The 23,109-nt window shown below is 39.1% G+C and overlaps 1 protein-coding gene and 1 pseudogene across 1 annotated transcript in view; one reads left to right on the top strand and one right to left on the bottom strand.

Moving 5' to 3' along the window:
• Cwf19l2 (CWF19 like cell cycle control factor 2) overlaps positions 1 to 9,242 on the bottom strand; it is a 64,375-nt gene extending 55,133 nt beyond the window's left edge. The window contains exons 1-3 of the mRNA XM_031346424.1: positions 9,107 to 9,242; positions 3,565 to 3,675; positions 2,054 to 2,176 (exon numbers count right to left, since the gene is read on the bottom strand). Coding sequence (XP_031202284.1) covers positions 2,054 to 2,176; positions 3,565 to 3,675; positions 9,107 to 9,199 — 327 coding nt within the window. The 5' untranslated portion in view covers positions 9,200 to 9,242. The remainder of the gene's footprint in view (positions 1 to 2,053; positions 2,177 to 3,564; positions 3,676 to 9,106) is intronic.
• Positions 9,243 to 10,562: 1,320 nt separating this feature from the next.
• LOC116074210 lies at positions 10,563 to 20,316 on the top strand (annotated as a pseudogene).
• Positions 20,317 to 23,109: the final 2,793 nt, after the last annotated feature.

Raw genomic sequence — 23,109 nt, 5'->3', positions numbered from 1 at the left:
AGCAACTCTTCAAAATTCATCAGCCTCAGGAAAATATTCCAGTTTTTATCTCCAGAACCTCACTTCTGTTGATGACTCATGTTCAAGATTTTCAAAATATTCTCCATTCTAACCTTCAATGTTTATTTTGCATTTCCTTCATGTACTCGCCCCTCTTTGATCCATTTTAAAACACGCATGCTGTTTGGCAGTTTTCTCTTCTCACTATTGAATGTTTTATTCTCTACACACTCCTTTAAAACCATTCTATTCACCTTCATGGTTTTGAGTATCTTTTTGTTTCCTTCCCAACTAAAGCTTCGGTGATTTAATCACCATCTTGAATATTATGCTAAATTCAAGAACACATAATCCCATCATCTTCCACAAAGCCTGTTTCTTCTGCTGAATTTCCAAACTGAGTTACCTGGCATCATCAAATCAGAAATCAGAGGATCATCTTGCCCAGCCAATCAAGCTGACATTTAATTCCAAAACACTAGTCAAATATTCCATGTAGCAAGCACCACATCACTGCCCCGGGAGCCCATCTGAGTCACAAGCTGCCAGCTCCAGTCCTGGCCATAACAGACTGGTTCAGCGGCACATGTCGACCAATTTTCATTTCAAATTAAGTTACTCTGCAGTAATTACAAGTCAAATCAAATGGGCTGATGTAAAACTAAGGAGAACTGAAGAGGCATTGTCAGGGTCCACCTTTCTGAATTCGAAAACAACAAATAAAGCAAAATAAATAAAACAAAAAGAATGGTTTTTGTTGTTGTTTTCTCCTCTTCCTCCTCTTCCCACTTCTACAGGAGTCTTAAATCAAATCTAATTGTCACTTCATAACTGAATAACCAAATAAAACTCTAGGAGCCCCATCTTTCCTGCTCCTTTTCCTTTCCCAGTCTCTATCCACCACATATTTGGAGTGCTACAGGGGAACCTGACCACAGTACCTATCTTGCTTGGCTTCCTGTCACTAAGACTTTGTAAATCTCGCTTCCTTCCTGCTGTCAGAACCCACTTTTGTTTGGAGAAGTAATCAACTAAATATTCTAAAGCCTAAATATTTCTAAGCCATCACTGTCTACATATGACCCCTTTCTTCTTGAAAATAAGTATAAAAGATATGGCCTGCTTTCATTTATTCTGAGTTCCCAAAGACTAGAACTGGTACCCAAAGCTCTCTCCTTTTTGGCCCAAAAGAAACAAACAAACTCTACTTTGAAGACTTAGATATTAATTTCTATGAAGAAAACAGAAGTACAAAAGAAAAAGACTCCAGTGTTTTATGTTGCGGTAAATTTTTAACCCAATTTACCAAATCAATGAATTCACAACTCAATTAATTGGTATAAAGATAGTCGCCTAGACTGGGCAGATCTGCCACTACACTACTCTATTCCCATCTATTAGATCCCACATGACTTGCGATTTCTCCAAGCCACATGCTTCAACTCCATCTTCCTTCCACCTCGTCCTCCCTCCCCTCCCCCCTCAAAACCCCTACCCCCTCTCCTGCCAGAAACTTTTCAGCTTCACCTTCCCTCCTGCTGCCCAATCATCAGCCTTAGCCTTTATTTGAAAAGTTAAGATGGGGAGAAGGTTCACAGGGCACCTGTATATGTGATTTGCAGTACTTTCCAGGAGAGGAGAATTAGCATCAAAATACAAGACCAGGGCTATCAACAACAGTTTTAAAACTCCTTTCCCTTATTTTTGAATTACAGTTCCTCGCTGCTTTGCCTTATAATTTTTCAGCCATTTGATTACAAATGGTTTCCTCTCTTCCCATGCAGCTCTTCTGTGCTGGTGTTCACCTTTCAGTTTCCCTGAGCATTTTATAATCATCACATCTCCACCAACAATGCTGACTAAATGATATCCCATTTTCTGGAACCAACTATTTACATAGCCACTATTCCCCAGGGGATTCCAACTGTGTGTCTTGTAGACATCTTTCTATAAGCAGTAATACTTTAAGGTCTCTTGCCCCATCAATTCCTATACACTTGTCCCTGAAGTCACACTCCCCCAGCCTCAGAGCCCAGTCCTGGTGCCCACTTACTGAGGAGCTGTCAGTTGACTCACTCTGTTTCTGACATTTCTGTTTCTTCTTCTTCTTTTTCCTCTCTTTCTTCACTTTTTTTGAATGTTTGTCCTTTTTCTTCTTTTTCTTCTCAGAATGTTCCTAATAATTTTGAACAAGTACAGAGGAAATTTAATCTTACCTAATTTTAACAGGAAGAGACTTTGAATATGAAGGAAAATCCATGTTCCAAGAGACTTTACATCTTTCATGAAAAGAAGTGAAAATTATGACTCTACATACACTTAGAAAAATATAAAATTCTCCAAAACATCTTAATATACTTTCTATAAGATAAGCACTACTAGCCGGGTGATGGTGGTGCACGTCTTTAATCCCAGCACTTGGGAGGCAGAGGCAGGCGGATTTCTGAGTTCAAGGCCAGCCTGGTCTACAGAGTGAGTTCCAGGACAGCCAGGGATACACAGAGAAACCCAGTCTCGAAAAAACAAGAACAAAAACAAAAAACAAAAAAAACAACAACAACAAAAAAAAACCAACAACAACAAAAAAAAAAAGATAAGCACTACTAATCAATGAAGTAGCTCAGATTTCTTAAAAAGAAAATATATGAGGAAAGTTTTGGTTACATTATTTGTATATGACCAATATTGTAAAATAAATACAGATATATACATACAACCAGTTGTCAATACATATTAAGCATTTAGAAATTCCTAACAAATATTAATATTCTCAATTTAATATCAATAAAAAATAGTGAGATGGGCACATAACCTCAACTAAATCTTCCTATAAAGTGTATACAGATCAAAATATCATAGTATACTCTATAAATGTAAATTAACATCTGTTAATTTAAAAAAAAAAAAACCCTGCAGTGTGGGGCACATGCCAGAAGGCAAGCTGCTGCTGATTTGTAAAAAATAGAAAAAAGAAGGCTTGATGGGGAAAAAAGACATAAAGTGTAAAACATTGTCCTTTCAGACCTAGAAGCTTCCTAAAAATAGACCACAGATTTTTAACTAAATCTACCAGGCAACACAAATAACAAAAGCTTTTCATATCATGGTCAAGACAGACATTTTGTTGATAGAAGAGATAAACTTCAATAATGCAAACTATCTCATAGTAAAGATGTTACTAATAACTTGAGTTCAATCCTCAGAACCCACAAAGTAGGAGAGAACTCAGGCAACTTGTCCTCTGACCTTAACATATATAACATCATGCATACAGCCACAAAGGCACATAGACAGACAGACAGACACGCAGAAGAAACGTAAAGGAAAAAGTTATTCCTAATATTAACTTGAATAGTATTTTGTTTTTGTCTTTTAAGACATAAGGCCTTTAATCCCAGCACTTGGAAGGTAGACAGGCAGGCAGATCTCTGTGTGTTTGCAGTCTGCCTCCTCTACATAACAAGTGCCAGGCCAGCCAGGGCTACATAGACACCCTTCCTCAAACTGCCAAAAACAACACCACAAATCACATCACTGTATTTAGGCATGTCTGTTAATATTCACCTGTGAGAACTGTTCAATTCGCTCATTCACATCAGGTAGCATCCATGTGTCCTCACCTCGAAGTTGCTTAAGTTCTTTACTCCTTTGTTCTTTTTCAAAATTATGTTTGGCCTACAACAAAAGAATGCAAAAGACAAACTGACAATTGATACAACTGCTTTTCAAGTACAAAACCAAAAACTGCTAGCACTTTCATATAAAGATTCCTAAGTCAGTGAATGGTCTATTGTTACCAAAAAATTTGATTCTACTACTGCAGAAACAATTTGAAAATAAAATAATTAAAGGGCAGAAAGTCAGTGTCCAAATGAACAAAATCAGAAATGAAAAGGGAGACATAACAACAGAAACTGAAGAAATTCAAAAAACCATCAGTCTACTACAAAACCCTATACTCAACAAAACTGGAAATTTAAATGAAATGGATGATTTTCTAGATAAATACCAAGTACCACAGTTAAATCATGACCAAATAAACTAGCTAAATAGACTTCCAAAAAAGACCTAATACCAATACTTCTCAAAATCTTCCACAAAATAAAAACAGAAAGACTACTACCTAATTCATTCTATGAAGCCACAGTTAAACTCTGATACCTAAGCCACACAAAGACCCAACAAAGAGAACTTCAGATCAATTTTGCTTATAAATGTTGATGCAAAAATACTCAATAAAATTCTTGCAAACAAAATCCAACACATCAAAATGATCATTCAATCTACAATCAAGTAAACTTCATCCCAGAGATGCAGGGATGATTCAATATAAGTAAATCTATCAACATAATTCACTAATATAAGCAAATTCAAAGGAAAAAAAATCACATGATCATCTCTTTAGATGCTTAGAAAGCATTTGACAAAATAAAGTACCACTTCATGTTAAGTCTTTAAATGAACAGGAATTCAAGACACATACCTAAACATAACAAAAGCTATACATAAAAAATTAACAGTCAATATCAAATTAAATGGAGGGAACTTGAAGCAATCCCACTAAAATTGGAGAGAAGAAGTGGATGCCCATTCTCTCCCTATTTATTCAACATAGTACTTGAAGTTCTAGCAAGAGCAATTAGACAACAAAAGGAGGTCAAAGGGATACAAACCGGAAAGGAAGAAATCAAGGTTTCATTATTTGCAGATGATATGATAATATACATAATCGACCCCAAAAATTCTGCCAGAGAACTTCTACACCTGATAAACAACTTCAGCAAAGTGGCTGGATATAAAATTAACTCAAACAAATCAGTAGACTTTCTCTACACAATGAATAAATGGGCTGAGAAAAAAATTAAGGAAACAACACCCTTCACAATTGTCACAAATAATATAAAGTATCTTCAAGTAACTCTAACCAAGCAAGAGAAAGATCTGTATGACAAGAACTTCAGCTGTCTGAAGAAAGAAATTGAAGACAACCTCAGAAGAAGGAAAGATCTCTCATGACCATGGATCAATAGGATTAACATAGTAAAAATGGCCACCTCACCAAAAGCAATCTACAGATTCAATGCATTCCCTATCAAAATTTCTACACAATTCTTCAAAGACATGAAAAGAGTAATTCTCAACTTCATATGGGAAAACAAAAAACCCAGGATAGTAAAAACTATTCTCAACAATAAATGAACTTCTAAGGAAATCACCAGCCCTGACCTTAAGCCATACTACAGATCAATACTGATGAAAACTGCATGGCATTGGTATAGAGACAGGCAGATAGATGGAACAGAATTGAAGACCCAGAAATAAACCCACACACCTATGGTCACTTGATCTTTAACAAAGAAGTCAAAAACATACAGTGGAAAAAAGACACCATTTTCAACAAATGGTGCTGGTTTAACTGGAAGTGTGCATGTAAAAGAATGAAAATTGATCTATTTTTATCTCCTTGTACAAAGCTCAATTCCAAATGGATCAAGGACCTCCAAACAAAACCAGATATGGTGACTCTAATAGAAGAGAAAGTGGTAAAGAGCCTGGAACACACCAGCACAGGGGAAATTTTTCTAAACAAAACACCAATGGCTCAGGCTCTAAGATCAACATTGACAAATAGGACCTCATGAAACTGAAGAGCTTCTGTAAGGAAAAGGACACTGACAATAGGACAAATGGGCAATCTACAGATTGGGAAATGATCTTTACCAACCCTACCTTCAATAGGGGGCTAATAACCAAGATATACAAAGAACTCTAGAAGTTAAGACTTCAGAAAACGAAGTAACCCAATTAAAAAATGGAGTAAAAAGCTAAACAAAGAATTTTCAACTGAGGAAATGACTGAGAAGCACCTAAAGGAATGTTCAACTTCCTTAGTCATCAGGAAGATGCAAATCAAAATGACCCTGAGATTCCACCTTACACCAATCAGCATGGCTAAGATCAAAAACTCAGGTGACAGCACATGCTGGCGAGAATGTGGAGAAAGAGGAACACTCCTCTACTGCTGGTGGGATTGCAAGCTGGTACCACTTTGGAAATTAATCTGGTGGTTTCTCAGAAAATGGGAAATAGCTCTACCTGAAGACCCAGCTACACCACTCCTGGGTGTATACCCAAAAGATGCTCCAGCACATAACAAGGACATATGCTCCACTATGTTCATAGCAGCCTTACTTCTAATAGGCAGAAGCTGAAAACAACCCAGATGTCCCTCAACAGAAGAATGAATACAGAAAATGTGGTACATTTACACAATGGAATACTACCCAGCTATTAAAATGACAACTTCACAAACTTTGTAGGCAAATGGATGGAACTAGAAAATATAATCCTGAGTGAGACCCAAAAGAACATACATGGTATGTACTTACTGATAAGGTGGATACTAGCCCAAATGCTCAGAATACCCATGATACAACCCACAGACCATATGAAGCTTAACAAGAAGCAGAGTGTAGTGTGGATGCTTAAAACCCACTTAGAAGGGGAAACAAAATAATTACAGGAGGCAGAGGGAGGGAGGGTCCAGGGTGGAAAAGGGGAGGGGAAGGAAAGAAGGGAGTGGCAGAGGCAGGACCAGGTATGGGAAGAGAAAGGAGAGAAGTCCATAGGCCAAGGAGAAGGAACAGAAATAAGTACCAGACAGTGGTGGCGCAAGCCTTTAATCCCAGCACTTAGGAGGCAGAGGCAGGCAGATTTCTGAGTTCAAGGCCAGCCTGGTCTACAGAGTGAGTTCCAGGACAGCCAGGGCTACACAGAGAAACCCTGTCTCGAAAAACCAAAAAAAAAAAAAAAAAAAAAAAAAAAAAAAAAGAAAGAAAGAAAAAAGAAAAGAAAAGAAATAAGTACCAGTGGGGGTGGGGAACTTGGAGAAGCAGTAGAAAGTCCCCAACACCAGAGGCTCCCAGGACCCAACAGGGATGACATTAGACAAAATACCCAACAGCAGGGAGATAGAATCTGAAGAGACCACCTCCAGTAGATAGACATGGCCCCCATTGGAGGAATGGGGCTACCCCCCTCCATCTATAAAATTTTAACTCAGAATTGTCCATATCTAAAGGAAGTATCAGGACAAGAGTGGAGCAGAGGCTGAAGGAAAGGCCCTTCCAGAGACCTCCCACTGTAGGATCCACTTCATCCACAGACACCAAACCCCGACACTATTGCTAATGCCAAGATGTGCTTGCAGACAGGAGCCCGGTATGGCTGTCCTCTGAGTGGCTCTGCCAGCACCTAAGACAGATGCAGATACTCACAACTAACCATGGGCCTGAGCCTGGGGACCCCAATGGAAGAGTTAGGGGGATAAAGGAGCAGAAGGGGATTGCAACTCCATAGGAAGAAAACAGTATCAATTAACCAGACCCCTCAGAGCTCCCAGGGATTAACCCACCAACCAAAGAATATACATTGGCCAGTCCATGACTCCCACTACATATGTAACAGAGGAGTGCCTCATCTGGCATCAGTGGGAGGGGAGGCACTTAGTCCTGTTGAGGCATGATGCCCCAGAAAAGGGTGATGCTAGAGGGGTGAGGCAGGAGTGGGTGTATGGGAAGGGAAGCACCCTCTTAGAGGCAAAGGGGAGGGGTAGGAGTGGGAGGGTTTGTGGAGAGGAGACTGGGAAGGGGAATAACTTTTGAAATATAAACAAATGATTAATAAAAAAATTATCAATACTTTCCTTTGGGACTACCAATCTTCAGTAAATCTGGGTACAAACCACACACAGTATCCACTCCAGGACCAACATGTCCTCTTTTCTCCCTGTCTCAAATAGGACTGAATCACTTTAACCTTCATCATCCCTGCAGTTAGCTCTTTAGACTTTCGCAAAAGTTATAAAGCTGACTTTTTTCCATGTCTCCCACACAGACAGTACCTGTACCCCAATACAATTGACTCAGAAAAAGTTACCCTATTAAAAAGAAAGAACCATATGGCTAATTTCTAGTCAGCAGTCAACAATAGTAATAATACAATAGAAGTTTTTTCTGCTTTCTCATCCATCTCTCAAATTCCAAAGCTGACTTTGGTCCTTATCAAACTGTATGTAGATTTGTATAAAATTCTTCACAGCTTACAAAGAGTTTCTTCCAAAAACTGTTTAAAATATCAGACAGACAGTCATGATGAGCATTCATTATATCTATTTTGAAATCAGCCAATATTCATGATGGTTCATCTGACCAAGACTAACTGCTCATCCATCCCCTTAAAATGTGACTGAAGCCATTACTCATTCTTCCTATTTCTTTTCTACTCTTTATATGCATTTAAACTTATTTAAAATTTTTTTATCATAAAAAAAGCAAAACATAGTCAAGGAACATTCCGTTGTTCAACTACAAATTCATCTTTTTCACTGTCACAATCAGGAATAACTTGAAAGATAATTCAATAATTTACTTTTTCCGTTTTTTATAAATTCCGTACATTTCAATGTTAATGAGAATTCTGTTTCCCAAACCTGGGGTGGGGAGAGCACATATTCTGAGTCTCTTATGCTAAAAAGTGTTTCAATCAGTAAAGGCTAGCCTAAGCCTGGAGTTGAAAGGAGACGCACGGAGGAATCACCAATGTATTCAAATGTGTCCTTCTTCCCAATAAGCTCGAGCAATGACTCATGCTTCGACTTAACTGGTAAGAAGAGTCCTCAGAAGTGACACTGGACAGAGAACCTGAGCAATCCAGGCGGCGGAAATGTCAAGAATAAGTGGCTTAAAAGCTAAGGAAATTGGAAGGAAACCAATCAATCTCTCTGCAGAGAGAAGCGGAGCCCGTCAGTACATTTAAGAGACAACTGCCTTGGGAAGAGACCAAAATCAGGCAAGGTGAGACATCGAAGTGACGAGAGGAGCGGGTGGATTACCTCCCAGTATTTTCAAGTCCTACAACTTTAAATAACATTCCGAGACCCTAAGATTTAAAAAACGAAAGCATTTAAAGATAGATACTAAAGATAGATACTAAAGATAGAACTAAAGATAGATACTCTCGGAAAGCGATTACCTAGCATGCAAAAGCCCTCAGTACAACCCGAGTTTTTAAAAAGAAGAAAGAAAATTCTCCAAAGCCGGGATACCTGGCGTAAGACCTCGGCCCTGGATATACGGGTCTGTTCTTTTCGTTCTTCGATACTGCTAGCACTTTCAAATCTTACACCGAACGCCGCCATAGTTGTCACCGTCGTAAAGCAAGGGCGCCTCAGGAAACCTCGGTTTACGTCTGTCGTAATTTAGAAAAACAAATCTGGATTTCAGAATAGTAGCCAGAGGGCGTTACTATGCCAACAGAGCAGGCGCAGATCGAATGTTTCTCCTGTGACAAGCGGAACCTTGATAACCTGCTGGAGAATTGACCTTTCAGTTGTACTAGATTCGCTAAGCGCTGAGGTAATATCAGCATGCGTTATTATGCTCCCTGCGCTATATTATCTCATTTCTCACTAGAACTCTTAAAAATACTCCAGTAAGCTACATCTAAGCCTCCCCCTTCCTGCCTGACTTCATGATGGTGCATCAACTTGGTGCATGAAACCGACCAGAAAGTCAGAACATGGAGGAAAAAGGAAAAAAAAAAAAAAGTAATTCTTTAAAAAAAAAAAAAAAAAAGTATTTTTCGTTGATGGGTGTCTTGAAATATATTTAAAACTGACGTAGAGAGGTGAGTAACTGTTCTTGCAAAGGACCTAAGACCAGATCCAGGAACTCTCAGGGATTATCAAAACCATCTTTGGCTCCATTTCCAGGAGCTCACTGCAACTACATGATGCATTTACATACAGGGAGACATAACAATTATAAAAATTTTTTTTTAAATTATTTGGAGGTTGAGACTTGGTGTTGCACAAGCCTGAGTGCAGGAAGAGTCCTCATCACCCAGAGGAAAGATGTCTTGGTTGTGAGATTATCTCTCATAAAGAGAAAACAGTGACCTCTGTTGTATTTATTACATCCTGCATAATTAAGTCTCTGTATCAAAAGGCTAGTCCTCATCTGTGCTTCATTTGATTACCCCACTAGGATGATAATGGGGAAACTGAAATAAGCCATTTCTCTCTCCTTTTGCCCACATCAATTCAGCAAATTTAAAATGACAAACTTCAATGGTTACAGCCCTTTCCCCTCCCAGAAAAGCTGTTCTTTTATTTGATTCATTATGTTTTGGAGGCAGCTCTCCAGTTTGTGCATCTGATGCAAGGGTGGCCAGCCAATTCAGAGTTGATAAGAAGGGCTGCTGTACCTGCCCACTCAGTAACCAAAGGCATTCAAAAGGACTTGCCATGAAATATTACTAGCCACTCTGATAGTTTTCGAAAACCTTGCTTCTTAGTAGGAAGAGCTTTGAAAATTCATTTTATTTTTGAGAAGCAATACTAATGAGCCTTTATACCAAAAAGAGTCACAGGAAATGAAAATGTCAAGAAACAAAAAAACAAATTTTGATACTTTCTCTCTTATCTTCTCATCCCAAGATACAGTGGTGATGAGAGGCCAGACTTATATTGTTATAGCTAAGGTAGAGTAAACAGTCATACCATGGCTAATAGTGAGGAGCTGACTGTTTCCCTATTCATTCTACAGGGCCTGTCCTGCTCCATCTGTGTAAAGAAAAACACAGGTAAGGCCTAAGCCCTGCTAGACATTAAAATGTCCTCTGTGAGGGCAGTCTCAGACATGCTAAAATCTGGCCTTCTGGTGAGTCTAGAGATGCGTCGTGTCATGAGTCAGCCTTTCACTGTGCTTTCACTGCCTTTTCTGCCTGAACTCTCCTACCTTCACTCTCTTTCATCCTCCTGTTGTTTCCCCTCCTGCTGCCTTCCTTTCATTGTTGGGCTCCAGTCATAAGAGCCTGCTTCCAGCTTTCATTCCCATCTAAGGCCTATGTTTGTCATTGATATCCCAGGTCAAACAAACATCCCTTTCCCCAATAACAAAATCTAATGTATCCATCTTCCCACTACTCCCCAGATATTACCAACTCACGATGTAATGCTATCATAGCTCTATATCTCTAGCTGAAGTTTTCTTGACTGCCCATTTGCTTGCTTGTTTTCTGGGTAATCTCCTGGATACCTACCACATATGACTTCAAGAACTTGGGAGAATCATTAAATATATAGGAAAAATGAATTCATCTATAAATTTTATTATTTATAATTTTAAACCAGTCCTTTTCATATTCATAGTAATTCTTGAAAGAACTAAAAAGTTACCATATAGAATCTATACTTTTAAAAATAGTCTGGGAATGAAGAGATGGCTCAGTAAAAGTACTGTTTACGTGGAGGTCCCACTTTGAGTTTCTGGCACCTACATGACAGGCCACAGTCATATGTAACTCCAGTTCCAGTTGATCAGATGCACTCTTCTGGTCTTTGTGGGTACTGTTTGCATATGTTGTATGTAAAGGCAAAATACTCATACACATGAAAGAAAAATCAATTAATCAAAAAGTTTTTAATAGATTCATCATCCTTACCAAATTAGATAACCTGTTTGAAAATAATTATTCATATGAAATGGCATTATGGAGCGATTAGGTTAAATTTCATCATCATATATAAAGCAACTGTCAAGATCAGTTAAGATTATCCACAAAACTGCCCATACAATAAAGGCATATGAGTTTGTGAAAACAATCATGCATAGTAACATACGTAAATTAACATTCAATGTATATAGGACATGCAATTATTTCACCAGAGAGAGAAGAAAAGAGAGGCAGAAGGAAAGAAAGGTAGGCAGACAGACAGACAGACAGACAGACACAGACACACAGTGTCTTTCTTTGAGGCTGAAACATATCCTATGAGGATGACCTATGTCATCCTAGTTATATGTCCTAGCTCACATATGACAATCTAATTTATATCAGTTTCCTGGTGATTATCAACTGTTTCTCATTTAGCTTTAGAAAGGGTCACCGTTTAGATCATTAATCATATAACCACTCTAATATTAATCCTATTCCAAATCCTCTTCAACATATAGTTGGTTGCCTTTAAGGGTAGGACAAGAGCCAAGAAAGACCAAGAGTCTTTTCTGACAATATGCTGTAGCCAGTAACAGAGATTTGAAAATCTGTTCCCAGCCACTGAATCTGTGATAATTTCAGAAATATTAGTGAGGCATTAAGTGCACAGGTTCAAAAGCAAAATTTGCCAGACTAAGTAACTCTGCCATTTATTTAGTCATGCCACTTTAAATTATCTGCTTCATTTGGTTTCTTAAATGTAATGTGGTTAACAGCACTGCATGTTCCAACTTCTGTGAGAGTAGAATGACCCAAAGCATGTGGGGCTTCCAAATTATATGCTAAATGCAAATCAAGGACAACAATTATCAGACATTGGTATTATCTCCAAGTCAATGACCTGATTGTATGTCCTAGTCACCTTTGCCAAATCGATATAACCTAGAGTCATCTTAGGGGGAAGCCTTGATTGACAGATTCTCTAGATCAGTTTGACGTGTGGGCATGAGATGGGAAGAGCTACATTGGCTGTTATTTGATTCAGGAAAGACCAGTTCACTTTTGATGTCACCATTCTTTTTCCAGGGGGTCTCAAACTATATAACAAGTATGAGCAAGTGAGCCATTAAGCAAACAAGCAAGATTCCTCCTGTTTTCTGCTTTAAGTTCCTGCCCTGACTTTCTTCAATGATGGACTATGACCTGGAAGTGTAAAGCAGATGAATCCTTTCCTCTTCTTAGCTGCTTTTGGTCATAGTCTTTGTTATAGCACTAGAAATAAATTAGAACACCATGCTAAACTACCTTTCTTCTCTTCAATCTTTATTCCATAAGAGCCTTCTACAATGATTACATTTTTGTTACAAATCATTCTAACTGATGACACTCTACATAGAAATTTTCGGGAAAACTCCAAAGAGCCATTTTATCCAAATAAAATGGTAATTTAAACATAATTAATAATTAAAATTAAATAGAGTGTATTATAAATAAGGCTGCTATGAACATGGTGGAGAATGTGTCCTTGTTATATATTGGAGAATCTTTTACCCAGGAGTGGTATAGCTGGATCCTCAGGTAATACTCAGTCCAGTTTTCTGAGGAACCACCAGGCTGATCTCTAGAGTGGATGTACCAGCTTACAATCCCACCAACAATGGAGGAGTGTTCCACTTTCTCCACATCCTCACCAGCATCTGCTGTCACCTGAGTTTTTGATCTTAGCCATCCTGACTGGTGTGAGGGGAATCTCAGGGTTGATTTGATTTGCATTTTGCTGATGACTAAGGATGTTGAACATCTCTTTAGGTGCTTCTCAGCCATTCAATATTCCTCAGTGAGAATTCTATGTTAGCTCTGTATTCTATTTTGTAATAGGGTTATTTGATTCTTTGGAATCTAACTTCTTGAGTTCTTTGTATATACTGGATATTAGTCCTCTATTGGATATAGAATTGGTAAAGATCTTTTCTCAATCTGTTGGTTGCTATTTTCTCCTTATTTATAATAGCCAGAAGCTGGAAAGAAACCAGATGTCTTTCAACAGAGGAGTGGATACAGAAAATGTAGTACATTTACACAATGGAGTACTACTTAGCTATTAAAAACAATGAATTCATGAAATTCTTAGGCAGATGGATGGAACTAGAAAATATCATCCTGAGTGACATAACCAATCACAAAAGAAAATACATGGTATACACTCACTGATAAGTTGATATTAGCCCAAAAGTTCAGAATACCCAAGATACAATTCACAGACCACATGAAGCCTAAGAAGAAGAAAGGCCAAAGAGTGGGTGCTTTGGTCCTTCTTAGAAGGGGGAACAAAATACTCATGGGAGTAATATGGAGACAAAGTGTGGAGTAGAGACTGAAGGAAAGGCCATCCAGAGACTGCCCCACCTGGGGATCTGTCCCATTTACAGTCAGCAAAAGCAGATACTATTATGGATACCAAGAAGTACATGCCACCAAGAGCTTAATATTACTGTCTTCTGAGAGGTTCTGCCAGAGCCTGATAAATATACAGGCCGATGCTCACAGCCAGCCATTGGACTGAGTATGGGATCCCCCAATGGAGGAGTTAGAGAAAAGACTGAAGGAGCTGGAGGGGTTTGCAACCTCACAGGAAGAACAACAATATCAACCAACCAGATCCCCCAGAGCTCTCTGGTAATTTAAACATAATTAATAATTAAAAATAAATAGAGGGTATTATAAATAAGGCTGCTATGAACATGGTGGAGAATGTGTCCTTGTTATATATTGGAGAATCTTTTACCCAGGAGTGGTATAGCTGGGTCCTCAGGTAATACTTGGTCCAATTTCCTGAGGAGACACCAGGCTGATCTAAAGGGACTAAACCACACTAAAGAGTACACGTGGAGGGATCCATGGCTCCAGCTGCATATATAGCAGAGGTTGGCCTTGTCAGTCATCAGGAGGAGGAGAGGCCCTTGATCCTGTAAAGGCTTGTTGTCCCAGTGTAGGGGAATTGGAGGGCCAAGAGGTGGGAGTGGATGGATGGGTGGGGGAACACTCTCATAGAAGCAGGGGTATAGGATAGGAGGTTTCCAGGAGATGACTGGGAAATGGGATAACATTTGAAATGTAAATAAAGAAAGGCAGAGCCAGGTGGATTTCTGAGTTCAATGCCAGCCTGGTCTACAGAGTGAGTTCCAGGACAGCCAGGGCTATACAGAGAAGCCCTGTCTCGAAAAACCAAAAAATAAATATAAAAAAAATAAGTAGAGGGAACATATCTTTTTGGCCAATAGATGTTGCAGCATTTTCTCTGTCCAATCATATTAGGGCAGTGACAGGTCTGTGATTGGACAGGAATAGAGATGTGGAGCTAGAAGTTTAGGAGAGAGGAGGTTGGAGGTCAGCAGAGTAGAAGCAGGGTGAAATCATCATGGAGGCGATGAACAGGAGGACAGTCTAGACGCCACTTGGTTTTCAACAGCCACAAGTAGTTAAGGTTTTCACAAGGTTAGAATAATTGGGTTAAAACATTGTCTTTATCATTTGGCTCTGAAATTATTGTATTGGCATCTTGTAAATTGTGATCTTATTGATATATAAACCTGATTGGATAATTAAGCCTTAGGAGTCATGTTTCTACCAGGTAACTAGGTGCTAGATGACTGATTGCTGCGTGCATGGGGCGTTGCATGTAAGCAAGATGATCTTGCTAGCTGGGAGAGGATAGCAGCACCCCGCTGGGACATAGTGATGTGGCCAGCCAGTACTAGAACTAGAGCGTGGTCCGGCAGGCCAGGAGAGTTTGTGGGAGAGTTTTATTAATATTTTCCACAACAAGTAGAGATCATAGCTCTTGTGCCCAAGAACATTTTCTCTCCAATGGTGACAGTTAATTATTCAAAATTACATCTGTTGTTTAAAAAAAAAAAAAAAAAAAACAGCAATTGGTTGACCAAATGTCTGCTGTGTCAATGCAAAGCTCTGCCTTCTCAGATGAAACTAGTGTGCTATCTTTATATTTTTCATCCAGTAAGCACGAACATCACTCGTAGCATTTCTCACTTCAGATGGCCTTTGAAGGAACTCATTTGTTGGAGATATTTCACATCTTTTTTCTCGAGGCTAGACTGACATTTTTTTTGCCAAGTGCAATATTCTAAGGCCACCTGAAAGACAGAATTCTATACCTACATTAGAAAAAAACCACTTGCTTCTACATGAAAAAAAAAAATCTTAGGTTCTAAAAATAAGATTCAATTTTGCAATTTGGAAAGCCAAAGATCTGAAGATTTTTGTGTTCCTACAGTAGAATCTGCAAATTAGCATACATTTTTGTCCATAGGCAAAGTAGGTTGACAAGTCATGATTTTCATATCTGAACTTTATGTAGTTAAGAAACTATGTCAGTCTATTTCTCTGGGTCTTATTTCTCTTAATAGGTTTTCCTGGTTCAAACTAGAAAAACCTCACAGATTGACACATTAGTTCATTTTCCATATTTTTCCACAAAATATTTTAAGTTTTGTAGATCAAGTTGTCTTAATGGCAGATGCTCAGCCTTGCTGGTTCATGCCAGCTCCTGGATGGTGTTGAGTAGAGGAATGTAAGGGAAGGGGCTGGTACTATGGTCTAGTTCCTTAATTGGTTCTTGATTTGTCAATAAAGAAGTCCAGGAACCAATTGCTGGGCAGATGGGACAAGAGGGACTTTCTGATCCCAAGAGGAAAAGGGATGCAGGGAAAGAGAGAAGGGCCTTTTTGGCCATGCCTTAAAATGAGAAGAAAGCAGAAGTTATGCAAAGTCTTAGGGCAGCTAGTGACTGCAGCCTCCACTATGGGTAGGGGCCAAGGAGGTTGGTGTGGGCTAGTTGATACAAGCCACTAACGTTTAGGGCAGAAGGAGAAACAGAGATAATAATTGATGAGGGCATGCCTTTCCAGGCAGGAGATTCTGCATCCAGCAATTGTGCCTAGCTGACAAGTTCTAAAATAATACAGCTGTCTGTGTGTCTGTTATCTGCAGTTCCTAGGGTCTTGGGAGTGGGCTGGTAATGCAACCCCTCCTGGAGCAAAGGTAGGAAGAGAGAGAGGCTGGGTTGGGGCTGGCCGCAGCTGATCCTGGAGCCGAACTGAAGCAAAGACAGTTAGAAAAGGAAGCTGGGTTGGAACTGATTGCGATCAATCCTGGAGCTAAACCAGGTGGGACAAAAGGGAGCTGGGAGAGGTTGGTAGCCCACCCACAGTCCCTGGAAAAGTGTGTTCATAATACTACACACAACAGAAGAACGGGGTTGATTGAGTGAGCATTTACTTAGACTCCACAAATTAAGCTGCAGGTTTATTTTCCTGTAAGACAGGGTTTCATGTGTCCCTGACTGGTCTGAAATTATATATGAGGGTGAGGATGTTCTTCAACTTTGTGATCCTCTATCTAGTCTCTACTCTCAAATGTTAGAATTGCAGGAGCGTACCACCATGCCCATTTTTATGCCGTGCTGGGTGTAGACCATGTCTTCAGTTGTAGAGTGCTAGGCAAGCACTCTATCAACTAAGTTTTCCCAGCCCTGGAAAATAATTTTTCTTCTCTGAAGGTGCTCATGTCTGTACATACGAAATATTTTCACAGAAGTTGTAAATGTGCCTAAGATTAAAAAATTGTGTTGAATGCATTATGAAGTGGTCAGTATTTCAACTGGAAAAAAATCACATCTAGGTAATTTTCATGTTTATATATTGATAAAATTGTGGTCAGTTTTCAGCATTCCAAACAAAAGAGGAATGGACTCGGCAAATCTAAGAGTGATGATAGTTCATTGAAAACTGCTATGAGCACATTTCTCATTCTGGGTCTTAGGGTAAAATATATGGATTACCGTCTTTGTTATAAATGAAGATGGATAAATTAGTTGAAAAATCTCACAAATATTCATATATTTCATGTGATTAATGTTACTAACTCATGGAAATAAATCACATTGTCTTTCAATGCCATTTTTGTAACTTAAAAAAATTGTGTTCTGAATAGACTTTTTTCTTAATATTACTTGGGTTATTACTGTCATCAACTACTACTTATCTCCATATAATATTTATTTTATAACTGCTGCCTATTGTCTACAATAAACCAATTTTATGAAAGATGTAATTTATTGTATAAAGAATACAAGAACATCCTGTAGAAAATCAAGTCAGTCAATAAACTGTGCTATTATAGCCTCAAAACAAATGTTGGGGAAAAAACATAATCAATGTACCTAGTTTATTACATAGAAAGGTCTAGGATGATATAAGAATGTTGCAAAAATTTATTTTTTTATAAATCTTCAAGAAGATGTAATTAAAAGTCTTTTCTTTTTATTGATTTTTTTTCTCCTCCTGATCACTTGTATCTTAGCAGGTAACCAATTATGACTTAAAAGTCTAATTGTTGATAAATAATTAAGAAACAGGCAAACATATTAATATCTACTCTCTACCACCATATTATTCTAAATGCAAGTGATTTGCTTGAAGTTTTTGACAAAAGACGTAATGCCGTTATTTGTAAACTTTATTGTTCTAAAAAGACAGTTATGTTCTGTAGATATGTAAGTAGAAGTTATTTTATATAAAAAAAGACCCCCATAAGCACATATATTTGAATGTTTAGTCATTAAAAAACTGGAGATGTTTGAAAGGACTAGAAGGAATAGGAGTGGCTTTGTTGGAGGAAGTGTGTCACTGGGGATGAACTCTGAGGTTTCAAAAACCTACGACAGATCTAGTTCCTCTCTGCCTGGAGATCAGGATGTATCTCTCAGCTACTACCCCAGTGCTGTGCATTCAACCATATTCCCTGTCTTGATGATAGTAGACTAACCCTTTGAAACTGTGGGCTGCCCTCCAATAAAATGTTCATGGTATCTCTTCCATAGCACTAGAACAGTGACTAAAATAATACATATCAAGAATGTTATGTGGTGCCCCGTGTCCCCTCCCTGTCCTGGATTCCACTTCCCCTCCGCTAGCGCCACAGCGGCAACCTCCAGGTCCGCGCCGCCCTCGGAGCCCATGGCCCAGACGCACTGGGTGCTAGGGGCGTTGCTCCGGAGTTAAGGCTGCAACTGCAGCAGCGCCGCCCTCGGAGCCCGTGGCCCAGACGCGCTGGGTGCTAGGGGCGTTGCTCCGGAGTTAAGGCTGCAACTGCAGCAGCTGCCAGCGGACCCGCGCCGTCTGCCTGCCCCTCTACTCCGCCTCCAGCACCTTCCGGTCGGGAGTCTCTGGGCGCTGCCGTCTGCTGCTGCTCATCCGGGCGCCGGGGCCGAGGCTTCGCAGACCTGGGGCCTGCAGCTCGGACCTGCGGCTGCCGGGAGACTAGCGGGTCGCGTCCCTGTCTGGTCATCCTCCGCCTCGTCCTACTCAGCCCTGTGCGCCTCACTGCTTCTGTGATCGCTGGCGGCCGCCGCAGGTCCGGCGAGGGGTTACAGCCAGGAGTCCAAAACTACCTACCTGGAAGACCTCCCACTACTACCTGAGTACGAATTGAGCCCATCCAAGCTAGGAGAAAAGGTGAATGATGTTTATCTCATTCGAGCTCAGGGGCTGCCTTGGTCCTGCACTGTAGAAGATGTTCATAACTTCTCAGACTGTAGAATCCGAAACAGTGACAATGGAATACATTTCCTCCTAAATAGAGATGGGAGATGGAGGGGCGATCCCTTAATGAAGATGGAGTATGAGCAGAATGTGCAGAAGGCCTTAGAAAAGCACCAGATGTACATGGGGCAGCGGTATGCCAAAGTGTATGAAATAAACGAAGAAGATGTGGATGCTTTAATGAAGAGCCTGCAGGTCAAGCCTTCGCCTGTCTGTGCTCAGTGATGGTGTGGTCCCTCTGAGAGGACTTTCTTACAGCTGCAATGAAAAGGACATTGTGGACTTCTTTGCAGAACTGAACACAGTAACTATTATTTTGTGATGGGCTTTAGAGGGAGAAGAAAAACGGGAAGCCTGTGTACAGTTTGAAGTACCAGAAACAGCCAACCAAGCGCTTCCAAAGCACAGGCAAAAAAATGGTAACAGATACATAGAGATATTTCCAAGCAGAAGGAATGAAGTTTGAACACACGTTGGATCCCATAAAGGAAAGAAAATGGCATCTTCTCCTACTACTAAATATATAGCTGAACCAGAAGTAGTATTTGAGGAACATGAATGAAGTAAATGGGAATATTCGGCCTATGACAGCTTTTGAAAGTGATAAAGAGATAGAATTGCCTAAGAAGAGATGTCAGAAAAACTTCCAGAGGCTGTTGATTTTGTAACTATGCCTTCCCTGCATTTTGTCCACGTGAGAGGATTGCCTTTCCAAGCCAATGCCCAAGACATTATAAATTTCTTTGCTCCACTGAAGCCTGTAAGAATCACCAGGGAATACAGCTCCAGTGGGAAGGCCCCTGGAGAAGATGACGTGCACTTTGATACCCATGAGGATACTGTTGCAGCCGTGCTTAAGGATCGGCCCCATGTTCAACATAGGTATATTAAGCTGTTCCTAATTTCATGTCTTAAAGGAAAATAAGACTTCAACAGAAAATAAGGATGAAACAGGGGGCATCTCATTTGCACGTCTCTCTGAGACGTGGGGTAGATAAAGAGGTCCAGTTGATTGGCCACAACTGCTGGAGAAAGGATTTGTGCATTTTAGTGCAGTAAATAGACCGAGAAAGATTCGGTTTGGGGTTATGAAATAAGCTACAAATTTAAAATTCTGTTTAAATAGGATGTGATTGAGAAAGTCTGGTCTATGTGATCATAGAGGATATATTACAGATGTAAGATGATGTTTCCATCCACTGCTGCTCCTTAGATCCTTACTCTCGCTTGTTGTTGCCTAGGATTGAGAGCTCTGATATGAAACTCATGGAATAAATAATGGTTTATTTTTACCAAACACTCACTAAAGCAACAGAAGGTTTTAGAACTGTAATAAGCCAGTCTGATTTGGTCAAATACTTTTTCATTTTATCTGTATTTGATTACTTAGGGATACGAGTTTTAAAAAATAGCAAATCACAGGTTAGTGAGTTTAAGTGATCACTCGACAGTTGTGTCTTTAGAAACACTTTGCCTCCCTAAGTCTTGACCTGAAGGCATTTGACGTTGGTGCCTGTCTGTCTGTGTTGGTGCCTGTCTGTCTGTGTTGGTGCCTGTCTGTCTGTGTCTTGGAAGTCTAGGCTTCCTTTCCTTTCCTTTCTTCTTTTCTTTTCTTTCTTTCCTTTTATCTTTTTTCTTTTCTTTTCTTTTCTTTTCTTTCTTTCTTTTTTTTTTCTTGGACAAATCTTATGGCTATTAGGTTTGAAATCATAATGTGACATATCAAAACAGTTCAGACTGGTAAGGACATTAATAGCTTCACTTGAATTGAACCAGCTAGATAGGGAAAAACAATCTAAGTCTCCCCATTTGCTTTTCCATTGGGATAGCCATCCCATAGTTTTGAACAAGTAGGGGTGCCTTGCTTAAATAAAACTAGCATCTAATGTATAATTAAATGAAGTGTCTATGGATAGAGCTGTATTTCTGTCACATTGTGGCAGCACCTTCTGCTTTAATACTAAATAGCTTGTTATTTAAATATTGGACAAAATGGCTGGCTTCAAAAATAGTCATTAATAAACTTAATTTTATGTTTAAAAAAAAGAGAGAGAATGTTGTTGTGTAACTAGAATCACAGATTTTTTCATTTCTTAAGGAAACCTTCACTCATATGTGTAAAATTTGGGGGGAGAGAGATCCAAACACTACAGCGTCCAAGGCTCTATGTCTAGTTTAAAGTAGAACACAGGGTCAATTTTCTTTTCTAATGCTAAATTTGTTTTCTTGTTTCAAATCTACATTTCATTCTGTCTCTATGGAATCCAACAGCTATAGTTTCAACAATAGCTATAAAGAGATGACAAATTGTTATTTACAAGATTCATTAGTAGGAATTAGAAGTTACTCATAGAGTTTAGTTAAGGACAAAGATCTTTAGGTTTTATACAACTCACTTTGACAGCATTGCAGAAAATCAGAGAAGTGTGAGGCAAGAGAAAATCACACAGCATGTTTGGGAGCAGTTGTCAGAAGTACTTGGAAAACCAAGAAACATGGAGTCATAATGAACAGTGCAAGGCACAATCAATTCATAACCTGAAATTCTGAAGTGAAGACTGTATTGCTACAGCATTTAGGGGAGGCAGTAATCAATAAAGCATGAGGGGTCATAGAGGCGACCTTTAAATAACTAGATATGAAAGCAGGCCTTCTAGGAGGCTTTATTAGCTATCATTGCTTGCTGCTAAGTAAAACATAACATAAAAAAATGTATGCATTGGATTAAAGTATAGATCAAGAATCTAAAAACAAGTTTGTTCCTTGTCACTAAAAAAGAAATAGTGAAATAATTTACTGAAATGGTATTTACTTAGAGTAGCCTACAAAAAGAGAAAATAGTTAAAAATATATTTTGGTAGTTAATTTAGCTGCATCCTGGGTAAAAGGGGAGGTTATTAATTTACTCCAAAAATTAGCCCACACCTAAAATCATAGCTATATAAGAACCATAACATGGCTGGATTTCTTAATAATTCTTCAAGATGCATTTGTTTTCTATATTGTATGAAAAGATGAACTGAAATGGGGTATAGTAAAAACCATCATTCCAGTCTCTAAGGAAATACACACCTGCAGTACGAAAGGATATAATCTCTGCAACCTTTTCAAGCATGTGACCTTGTCTTCACCTTACTCCTTCCATTAGTGGCTTCTGGATGTCCTTACTTTAGTAATCTCGGACACTCCATAGATCAGAAAATCCGTGCAAACTGTAAGTATTTCCACTCCAATTATGTATCTTAGAACTGAGGAGATAACTACAATATGGATTGAGGAATCCACTACACCTACTGTGAGATGGAACTGAGCTAAATTCCATTGATGACTATCCTTCTCAAGCCTCTAATTACAGATGGTGACATTTTTGAGTTTAAAATGATTCCTAGTTAAAAGCCAGTGTCTAGTTATGGCCAAATGTCTGATTATGTCTCTTTCTCTAATCCAGTTACCCTGCCTGAAAGTCATACTTTTCCAAGAATGTGAGACAAAGATTAAGAGGGTAGGTTTTTAGGCAGAGTAGTGGGCTCCTTCCTAAAAGAAACCAAGCCTTGACTTCATTCAAAGAATCTTGCGTCTGATTCAACTCTAGGAGCTATGTCACCTGTTTTGGTAATTCAAGTTAATCTTGATTAGAATCCTGCTTCATAGAAGTCAAGTATAAATTTACCATATTCTCATCAAATTATACTCTTAGGGCGTCATCATCATCTAGAAAATATGAACTAGTATTCAAGGATACTGGTGCTTCTGATGCTAATTGTTGCTACATATAATACTGTAAACATAAGCATAGGAAGGTCATACCTGTTAACTTTGTGGAAACTGATAAACGGACATTTCACACATAGGCTTGCATCAAAAGTGTTACATATTCACAAGCCCTCTATAACTTACTTATGGACCACAGGTGAAGAGGGCCTTCCTGCTCGAACATAGTTCTCTCCCCTCACATTATCATTTTAGAGCGTTTTATGTGCTTTCTTTT

Source organism: Mastomys coucha, unplaced genomic scaffold (assembly GCF_008632895.1).
Source record: "Mastomys coucha isolate ucsf_1 unplaced genomic scaffold, UCSF_Mcou_1 pScaffold24, whole genome shotgun sequence".
Lineage (NCBI taxonomy): Eukaryota > Metazoa > Chordata > Mammalia > Rodentia > Muridae > Mastomys > Mastomys coucha.
Note: the sequence above shows the minus strand (reverse complement) of the source record. Positions and strands in the feature narration are given on the sequence as shown.